The 10812-nt window shown below is 44.9% G+C and overlaps 1 protein-coding gene across 1 annotated transcript in view; it reads right to left on the bottom strand.

Annotated features, from left to right (window-relative positions):
* Positions 1-8339: 8339 nt before the first annotated feature.
* Positions 8340-10812, bottom strand: part of LOC103362246 (histone-lysine N-methyltransferase SUV39H1) — an 8161-nt gene continuing 5688 nt past the window's right edge. Inside the window, exons 5-6 of the mRNA XM_008288547.1 lie at positions 10127-10256; positions 8340-8798 (exon numbers count right to left, since the gene is read on the bottom strand). Coding sequence (XP_008286769.1) covers positions 8665-8798; positions 10127-10256 — 264 coding nt within the window. The 3' untranslated portion in view covers positions 8340-8664. The remainder of the gene's footprint in view (positions 8799-10126; positions 10257-10812) is intronic.

Here is a 10812-nt window from a genome sequence, read left to right as displayed (position 1 = left end):
AACAACTAATGAGCCTTCCAGCATCAAGCCCTCCTCGTATCTGGACCTCCGTCTGGACAATCCGACATTCTTGCTATCCGACATAGAAGAAGGTTTTACATTTAGTGTCGGATTATCCAGTCACGACTGTAGTTGTACCTTGTTGTGTAATAATTGGAATAATGACGTAGAAATTACTGGGTCCTACACAAAACATGAAAGATCCTGGATTCACACATCGGCCACATTCCCGTGTTACTGTAAGATGTGACTTTGTTGTGTTGTAGCTCTTCCTCCTCAGACAACAAGAAAAATATTCCATTGTTGTGTACACGGCTTCGTTTTTCTCTCCCTGTCATGAACCCACCATTCCTACATGGAGTGAACGTTCTGTGGGCAGTCGGAGGTTTGAATCTGCAGTTTTGTGTCACCAAATTTCATGACTGTGGGATTTATGTTGTTGGAGATATTGAACCCTTAAAATGGCTTCACAGATAAATACGTTTTTCAGAAGGTAATAACACAAAACGTTCTACGCCCGAAAACAAGTAAAACTCTTAGAAATCAGCCAAAAAGTTCTAGAACTTAGTTTTGGGTGCCAAATAACAAATAAGTGGACTCAGATGGCACAGTACTGACTGATCGTAAGTCCCTGTACTGAGGCTGCCACAGTTCCAGACATTTTTAATGATGTCTTCAACAGTAAACTGGAAACAAAGTTCAAAAATGTTCCCCACATTTCCAGCACTGTACGCCGTAGGCCCCGTAGTAGCAGTGACGGGTCCGGTTCTGTTGCTCCCCGTCATCTTCTACCTTCCACCACAGTGACTCGCCGGCTGTAATATAAAGTGTCAGTGCTGTTTTAAATGCTCGTACCGGCCCCTTCATCTTCCTGTAAAGCTCAGTTATGTGGTTTCTCTCGTCAGCGAGTATTTCTGTCTGAAGTGAACTTGCCAACTTACCGCAGAGTAATAATCAGTTCATGGTGTATGAGGGAGAGGTTCCAGTCCAACAGGAGCTGAAAACTAGGAACAGTCAGAAACCAGGGAGCTGCACTGGGCTGGAGGAGAGAAACATGCTGATAGAATAAGAAACCAAAGTACAACAAAGTAAATGTCAGCATGTGGCATCCCAGCAGACAGGGCAGCGTCTCCACAGGCTTGTTCTGGGTCTCCAAACACTCTGAACGGCACATTTTCATTCTGTTTGTCAATGAGGAAAACTAAACGTCCATCTGTGGCAGTGATGTTCTCCTAAAGCAGCCATGCAACAGAAAACGTACAAGAATTCATTCTTTTCAAGTTTGCCAACAAAACCTTGTCTGTTTCAGGAGAAATCACAAGTCCAGTCTGTAGACCAGTTTACTGGGCGTGGACAACTGGATCCAGCGCTGCAGTCTCCTGTTAAAGATGTTTTCCCTCAAAGCCACAACGGCTCCATGTGAAAAAACAGCAGATATACAACCAAAGCACAGGCCGGGCTCTCTCCTCTGCACCAGAAAGGAGCTTTAGGTCACAACAAGTAGGGGCTGGCCGCTGACCACTGACCACTGTCCTCGTCCACTTTCCATTTCCTGTCAGGATTCTTTTGGTACTTCAGCAGCTGTAAAGGGGCTCCATACCTTGATGTTCAGCTACCTGCTAGTCGTTGCCCATTTGTTTAGTTTAAATGATCCCATTTTAGGTGAAAATTATGCGATGAATTGACTTTCTGTATCACACCGACAAAAACTAAATAAGAATCATGACACAGAGTCAGAGGACTGATGTTAGCAAACGCCTTTTCCTGCATCACAAGATGTCAGCTTTGCAATTCCTTTCCAGAAAGACAAAATAGGAAAACTGTGTCTGAGTCCGTATGAGCTTGATGATGTTTCATCATAGAGTGGAGGTTAGTCTGGACTTCATCATCAGACCAGGCGCTGAAGGCATGAGGCTGCAGCAGGAGACACGTCTGCTGCTTGGTTTTTAGGTAAAGTCATTAAACTGTGCTTCTTTTGTGTTTTTTTATTTATTAGATTCTCTCTGAAAATGAACTGTACTGTGGAGTTCAGGTGGAAAGAAAAACAGGGCACAGAGATTGTAATTAGCCAGTGAATGTCTGGAAACACGACTCGGTTCGCTGAGACTGGGTCGAGTGTTTGGGTCTGAGGTGGCCTCTGCTCACCTGGTTGGTTTGTCAGAATTATGGCCTTACTCCATACAAACGTAAAACCAATGCAACAAAGGGAAGACGAGGTGTTTCTTCTCTGCGCTTTCATTCAAAAGCAGGAAACAGAACACTGTGGTGACGTCTGGAGGACTGTTTCATCAGAGCTGGACAAACTGAACAGATGACGGGAGACTTTTCTGTTGCAGACTGATGATGTGAATGAACAGCGCTCTGGATTCTGGTGGAATTGTTTTTCTCAGTTGATTTCCTCTGAGGAACGAAGGTAAATGACTGCACTTTCCATTTTCATCTCTGAGACAAAGCTGAGAAGAGTGTGGATCATGGCTCATGCTGGAGAGGCCTGAACGTGCTTTTTTAGTTGCCTCAGGCAGATTATCTTTTGTAAATTTACTGTGACCTCTGTACTATTTAGTGTGTATTATACTGACAGCAATCTATCTTTGAAATGCAACCGAGAAGCTCCTGATCATCAGATTTTTATTGTGTGTGTGTGTGTGTGTGTGTGTGTGTGTGTGTGTACTGGTGGTCACACTGATGAAACAGACAGGTGAAGGGAAACATTGATCCCAGATCAGCTCCTGAACATGTGTTCTGGTGTTTCTGATGTGGACCTTGGTTCTGAGGTGAATGTGGTTTCAAACCAATGAAGTTTANTTTTTTTTTTTAAAAACATATAATAGGTTATAATTAATTGGAATGGATTTTTTTGTACATATTTAAGGAAAATGAAGGCAAAACCAGTTTCAGATGAAGCATCACAGGCCACATGTGATTCCTTACAGTCACCTCTTCCTGAATGTTTATTATTAACACAAGAAAATAAAGTATGCCAAACTCTCATGTTCATGATGGTACCTCATCCAGACTGGTTTCACATCAACATCCGCTGGTTCTTCTCTTGAACAGGAGTGATTCTGAGCTATACAGTTTTGTCAGTAAATGTCTCCTCATGCTCTGCTGGTGTGTGTTCTGTTTGCACTCAGAACACACCGCGGTCACACACAGCTCTGTGAAAGGGAAGGTTAGACCCGGTTCTTTTGTTGAAACAGCTCCAAGAAATAGTCAGAGAAGAGTTCAGGTCTCAGGCTAAACAGTTTATTCAGGTCACAGGTAAAGTTTTGCTGGATTCAGACAGACAGAGAACACTCTCATGTCCAGCTGAACTGAGTTTTTCTGTATCAGGTTCCAGATATGTTCTTGGGCCGGGCCTGCCCCGAACATAGATAAGACTCGTACGCTACTGAGTTTAACTGGCCAGTTACCAATGGCGTGGACAGCCATACCTGTTCTGCGCTCTGTCCACGTCCTTGATATTTGGTGAGCAGCATGTGTGGATGTTGTTGGTGCGGCGTGTAGCTAAAGCAACAATCCTATCTGATAGAACAGAGGAGCTTCTGCTGTCTCCAGGTGTGTGAACCGCTTCTCACCGGCCATGTTGTCTTCAAGGACGGATGCTGTTCTCAGTAGGAAAATACCAAACAGAATCATAGGCTCAGTGTAAAATACAGATTCAGAATACATAACAGCTCGAAACATACTTAATTATAACAGGAACCAAACAACGAGGCCGAGGCCGGTCCACGTCACACTGCTCCAGGGTGTCCTGTGATCCACGAGGAGGGACAGCATCATAAACACATGCTGACTCCACACTCTGTTTCTAGAATCACAAACCTTTAAATTTAAATCGTTCTGCTTGGCTTTCATCAGTAATAACAACAGTGCACTCCCCACCTTCACTGTGCAGATCTGAGAAAGTACGAGGAGACGTGAGCGCTCAGATGATCGGACAGGTTCAGCTGAACTGCTGTGCAGGAAAAAGCAAAACTGGACTTAACAATGGTGACAGTCTACAGACCCTCCTGCTTCAGCTTTGTCCTCATTTACCTCACTGTTGTGTTTTAAATATTTCAGTTCAGTTATGTTTTTATTTCTGGTTCACTATTTTTTACATTTAGCCTCCAAATACGTGGTTACGATCGGTGGTTAGCACCGTGGCCTCACAGCTAGAAGGTCGCCGGTTGGCGTCCCGGTGAGGACACCCGGGATCTTCCTGCGTGGAGTCTCCATGTTCTCCCCGTGCAGCGTGGGTTCTCTCCGGGTTCTCCGGCTTCCTCCCACAGTCCAGAAACATGTTGAGGTTAATTGGTGATTGTAAATTGTCCGTAGGTGTGAATGTGAGTGTGCTTGGTTGTCTGTCTCTAAGTGTAGCCCTGTGATAGACTGGTTACCTGTCCAGGTGAACCTGCCTTCACCCTGAGTCAGTTGAGATAGACTCCATGTGACCCTAGTGAGGGTTAAGGTGTAGAGATGATGATGGATGCTGAGCAGAGTGGTACATATGTTCTGTTGTGACTGCTACCTCCAACATCTGGCTACAGGCATACAGGCCGCTGACGCTCGGGTCAGAAACAAATACTGAAATAAATACTTTGATTGCAGGTTTTATTTACACTGAACTGCACTCCTGAAGTCTGGAAAGACTGTTTTTATTAAATTTGTGGACAAGATAACTCCAATGTGTGCACAAGATTTAAATAACATTGATAATAGAATAGAATTATTTTATTGTCATTGCATATTATGAAATGAATTAATAACCCCGTCAGTGCATCACAGATTAATACAAGGTGCATACGGTGCTAGTAAAGGAGGTGCTCAGCTCCACAGAGTCAGTGTTTGACAGAGTCCAGTTCTCAGTACGGGACTCTGACGCATATTTTACGCATCTTGTATTTATTTATGATGCACCAAAGGATTGAGGGACTTTGTTGCACATTGCAATGGCAATAAAGAAATATTTTATTCTGTTCTATCTATAAAAGCCCCAGCCTTGGGACAGCTGCATGCCACAGTTTAGCCGTGGTCACAGCGCCACCTATCGGCAACAAGAAATCAACCTCATGTGACCAACACAATCTGATGTCCATAAAGTTTACATGTGGTCTACACATCAAATACAGCAGCATGCCATTTATTTAGCGGGTGTCAGCTGACCTCTAGGCCTGAAGACACCCAGAAGCCCACAACATAACCTGCCAGCTGCAGAAGGTGTGAGGATCCATCACTGCTGCTCGAAGCTTTAACTCAACTTCAACATTTGATGTAACGTTTAAATTTGTCATAGGAGGTGTGTGTAAGTGCATTAAATGGAGCGTACACAGAAGAAGGCTGTGCCACTGTGACATGAATGTAAATACTGCAAACTGCCTCATGCACGCTGCAGCAGAACCTTCAGCATTTTGTGTGGAACAGGAAGTGTGCATTTTCTTCCTCATCTTTTTCACTTGCATTGCGTGAGGAAGGGATCTTGTTGTGGCTGGTGTGAAGAGAGGAGACATTTGACACAGTAAACTCCTTTATCTCACATACCGGCTTAAATATTGTCATAAGAAATGATCCACCCTAAACCTTAATTATTGTAATCATTAAATGCAGACATGCCACAGCACATGATTCACTCATAAGTGATCCAAATTGTTCCTGAATAGCACCGTGGGTTCATCTGAACCAGACACCAGCCGTCTGGCTGATAGGACTTGTTCACCTTTTCACTGACATCAGCCACCTGTGTCTCTTCTGTTGGAGCTCAGGACATCCTAATCCTCCACAAACCCGGTAAATCCAGAGCAATCCCTGCCTGCGAGGTGAGGCGTACAATCTGTACACTCTGCTGGTTACTTAGAGGATTCTTAGTTTAAAACATTTAGATGGTTGGCTTTAAACTGACAACACACTGAGCACCAGTCTGGCCCACATTCTCCACCGAGATGCCGACAGAGTGGCGCAGACAGGACACCTGTCACCCACTGACTGGCAGAATTAGGCCACATGCAATGACCTCCTCCTTCTTTCACGATGATCTACCTTATTTATAGTCTGGCCCAAACATCAAAAACCACTCTGATATTTGCAGAGTTCCTCTACGTGCTTGTACAAAATCTCCTAGAACGTCGTAAGAAACCCCATTGCTTCACTAAAGGAAAAAAATCTGTGACATTTTTACTCTTATAGCTCTTCATCAGTGATGGGCTGCACTGAACAAACGTCATGCAGACACACAGAGGATGATCACAAAGAACTGTCCTTAAAAACAACAAGGAGTCCTGCAACAGGTGGCCACGCAGCGTGGCCTCACAGCTAGAAGGTCGCCGGTTGGCGTCCCGGTGAGGACACCCGGGATCTTCCTGCGTGGAGTCTCCATGTTCTCCCCGTGCAGCGTGGGTTCTCTCCGGGTTCTCCGGCTTCCTCCCACAGTCCAGAAACATGCTGAGGTTAATTGGTGATTGTAAATTGTCCGTAGGTGTGAATGTGAGTGTGCTTGGTTGTCTGTCTCTAAGTGTAGCCCTGTGATAGACTGGTTACCTGTCCAGGTGAACCTGCCTTCACCCTGAGTCAGCTGGGATAGGCTCCGCCCCCCATGACCCTGGTGAGGATGAAGGTGTAGAGATGATGGGTGGATGTAAACATTGCATACAGTCAGTATGTATGGTAAATAGTCTTAATGTTTTAACCAGTAGTTTGTATTTGTCCTGTTTTGTGTTCAGATGTGTCCGGTCGCTGTCAATGTGGCCGTTTTACTTCTTGTAAAGGTGATCAAACTATCTAGCTTGTAAAACAACACAAACTGTATTTTTCTCCCTTAAAACCATTTATTTACATGGTATTTGTTCTCCGGCTACAACAAAGTCACACCGATAAAAGCATTTGTCTCTGGTGGGATCTTTTTGTGTCTCCCATCAGTTTCTTGGGGACCATTTCTTTGTTCTCATATAGGTGAACTAACCCTTTGAGATTCTCTAAAATGACACAAATAAAATATGAAGACAGTTGACTTTCTAATGGCCCTCCACCTCTATTGCCATTGAAAAAGGGAAAACCATAAGGACAGACCACATACGCAGCATGCATAGACAAAACACACAGAACATGACTGAGCAGCAGAGCTGGCTCAGCTGAGGGTCACTACAGTGTGTCTGCAGGCTGAAGGTCGTCTCGTAGGAAGTCACATGCCGGGAAAGATGTCTGAAGATCCTCAGTCCTCCAGCTCATGGTTCTTCTCGTGGATTAATGGTAGCAGCTGAACCTGCTTGAGTTCCTTGAAGACGTTCCACCTTCATCCAAGAGGCTTCATCAGCTCTGACTGACTAGTTGGGAGTCCTTAAAGACATCAGTATGTGGAACTCCCAACCAGTCAGTCAGAGCTGATGAAGCCTCTTGGATGAAGGTGGAACGTCTTCAAGGAACTCAAGCATGTCCAGCTGCTACCATTGATCTACCAGAACATCCTGGGAAGATGTGACTTACATGCTACACGTTGAAAGCTGGTCATAAGTGAGACTGTGCTTCAGAGAAAGTCCTTGTCAGATCATCTGAAAAACCTTTTTTGATGGCACACTGTGGTGGAGGTGGATTCCTGGAGACAGTGTGGACATGTGACAATAGAAAACAAACAATCACACCTGCTATACAAACATCCATCATGGTACCTGATCGAGACACGGACTCCTGTTCACAGGTCATCTGATCAACACTACAGATATGTACACAAGAAACAGAGTTCATGAGATCAGAGAGGCGGTGGAACATGTGAGCTGCCAGTCAGACACGTGGCATCAAACAGGTCTTCTCAAGCCACCACACAGGACATGTGGAGCATCATGAAAACTCAGCTGAAGGTAACAAGTAACAAAACGCACTAAAATTTACATGTTAAACTACAAAATGGTAAATCTCTCAGAAAAAAAAGCAACAACAAAAACAGTCCTATTAAATCCTGGCCAGTGCCCAGAGAGGAGTCCTGACATCGCAGAGGACCAAGCTCGTCATATGTGTCTGAGCAGAACTAAACTACTGCACTCGGACTATGGTTGCTGTTCAGCTCAGTAAAAATGCTGTTGAGCCGCTTCGGGACGACAAACTCTCCTCTGAGCTCAGCGTCGGCATTCTGGCATTACCAGACACCACCGGGTGCCTTCACGTCCTCATATGTACGACCGTAACTGCAGCCATTTTAAACCTGATTCCAGTTTATTACAGCTCATTGTTCTGCTCTCCTAGATGCTGTAAACCACTACGTCTACGAGGGGAGCTGACAATCAAGTGTTGGCTTTGTTTCCAGCTGACAATCTGCCTGCTTGTGTTTCTTGACTTGCTTTTCAAAGTAGAATTAAAACCTAACACCTGAACACATTGTAGAGTGCTATCAAACTAAACCACTCCTTTATTTTTGTCTTGCTTGCAATTTTAGGTGGACGGCGGAACATTTCTGAAGTTACTGGAATTAAGTTCTCACAGGATGCTCTGATGCAGCTTTCACTTCTCTAAAAAACAAAAACCACACATCTGAAAGTCTGGATTGTGGTTTTGATGTAGGCAGAGTCTGCCATGTTCACATTTAAAACGCTGGTGGCGAGTCTCCACTTCCATGAACATAAAAAAATATAGATATAAAATCTGTACAATTTTCCACATCTTCACATGGATAAGCGCCACATTCTCACAGATCACTTGTCAGAACAGATACTTCCGACACGAGTCTGATCCACATCGACACTCCACTCGAATCCTCTTCTTCGGAGAGCTCGGGAGCCCCGCCAGACTGAAACTGGAGTCCATTTTGGTGCTTTCTGTGTCAACTGGATCAACTGGAAACAAGCAGAAGTCAGGCTGGTAAAGGTTCGGCTAAAAAGCAAACTCGTATCTAGAACTTGTTTCAGAGATTTTCTCTGAAAAAAAGCAAACAACAGAACCACCATCACCTGATGGCGCTGTGCCTCATTTACACACTAATCTAATTACTATTAGTTTACTCTATAAAGTCTGCTCAGAATTTCATAAACTACAATCCTCAGGCCATGGAGCTCTGACTGCTGCACGTGAACAGAAAAACATCTTTTTACTGTCACATGAAAAAGTACAAAATGAAACCATCAGTCAGTGTCACAGCGTAGTCGTCTTTAATCTGTGTCTGATTACCGAACCCTAACACTACATGGGGTCTTTTGGGTTTTTTAATCTATTTTTGGGGTTTTTTGTGCATTTATTTAGAGCAGTGGAGATGGACAGGAAAGGGTTGAGAAGAACGGGGAGAGACCTGCAGCAAAGGGTGGTGAGCCGGACTCGAACTCCCGACCGCTGTGTGGGGACTACATGTACACAGGACACCTGCTCAGCCAGGTGAGCTATAAGGGCGTCCCACGGTTCGGTCATTACATCAGATGAAGAGCAGCGGCGACAAGGTGACCGCTGGCTGACGTGTCTGTATTTGTTCGGTCTGCCAGCTGCACGGCGGCAAACAGGAAAGACCTCCAGAGGGTCACCAACTGGCTGAGAAGGTCACTGGGTGGCCTCTGCCCACACTGGAGGACCTTCATGGCTCTTTCTGCCTCAGGAGAGCCAACACCATCCTGAAGGACTCCTACCAGCCGGGCCACTTCCTGTTGGAGCTGCTGCCGTCGGGCAGACGTTACAGGGCCATCAGAACCAGGACTAACAGACTGAAACAGCGACTTTCCAGCTGCTGTCAGAACCTTACACGCCTCCCTGTCGCACTAAGTGTGATATACTGTAAATATACTCCTGCACTCGCTCTGTCCAGTATCCAGCGTGCTCATCATCTCATTTCATGTTTTTATATAGAGTTCTTTTCTTTGGTTGGTTTTGATGTAGACATTTCTTTCATGTTGTAAACAGCTGTTTATGAAGCTTTTCTATGTTTCTGCACTGACAGGCCTGCGCCTTACTTTTCATTGTACACATTGCAATGCCAACAAAACGAATCTGAATCTTGTTCTGTTCTGTGTCTGAAATCAAATACTGAGCTTTCACCCAAACAACGGCACCGACGCTGTCAGAGCTGCAAAAAAACAAAAAAAAGCTGGCCAGCGCAAATCAGAGAGCCGGCAGTGTGTTATTTTTGTTTGATCACATTGGCACCAATTTGACTCAACATCTGCTGGATCAATATCCTTACTTTGCATCTTGTAGTCAAAGGTGAGCTCCTCTCCTGCCCGGATAGCCCGTGTTGAGAATAAAGCGATTCTTGGAAGCCTCTCGTCAATGTTGTCGATGAAAACATTGAACACCTGGAGGTTGGGAGTGCACTGCAAAAAGGACAAAATGTGTATCAGGAGCTTTTGATCCACACTCGTAGCCGTCTTTTAAATACAAAACAACTCAAGAAAGCGCGTTTTTGAGTATATACACTGCAAGTAACGTGATGAACAAGTCACTTGGGGTTTATCCTGTTTGACGTGGTGCTGTGGATCCGGAGAGACATATGGATCCCGTGAAATAGTTTGAATACTTTCTCCAATTTGATTATTTCTCATATACAGTCGTGACTGGATGATCCATCGCTAAATGTAAAACCTTCTTCTGTGTCGGGTATCAAGGCTGTTGGATTGTCAAGACGGAGGTCCAGATACGAGGAGGGCTTGATGCTGGAAGGATCATTAGTTGTTCATTATTGTTCATAGTTGTTATAATAACTAGTAGGGCTGGTCCCAACTGGTCGGGGGACACTTCCACCCCGGGGCAGTGCTCTGACGGGGTGGAAGTGTCCAGAACACACAGGCAGTACTTGGCTGCTGATGCTAGTTTAGTTAGCGCTCACACTTCTGTTTCCTCCATCGGTGGCGGCGGGGGAGTGGCAGATAC

Source organism: Stegastes partitus, unplaced genomic scaffold, assembly GCF_000690725.1.
Source record: "Stegastes partitus isolate 25-593 unplaced genomic scaffold, Stegastes_partitus-1.0.2 Scaffold564, whole genome shotgun sequence".
Lineage (NCBI taxonomy): Eukaryota > Metazoa > Chordata > Actinopteri > Pomacentridae > Stegastes > Stegastes partitus.
Note: the sequence above shows the minus strand (reverse complement) of the source record. Positions and strands in the feature narration are given on the sequence as shown.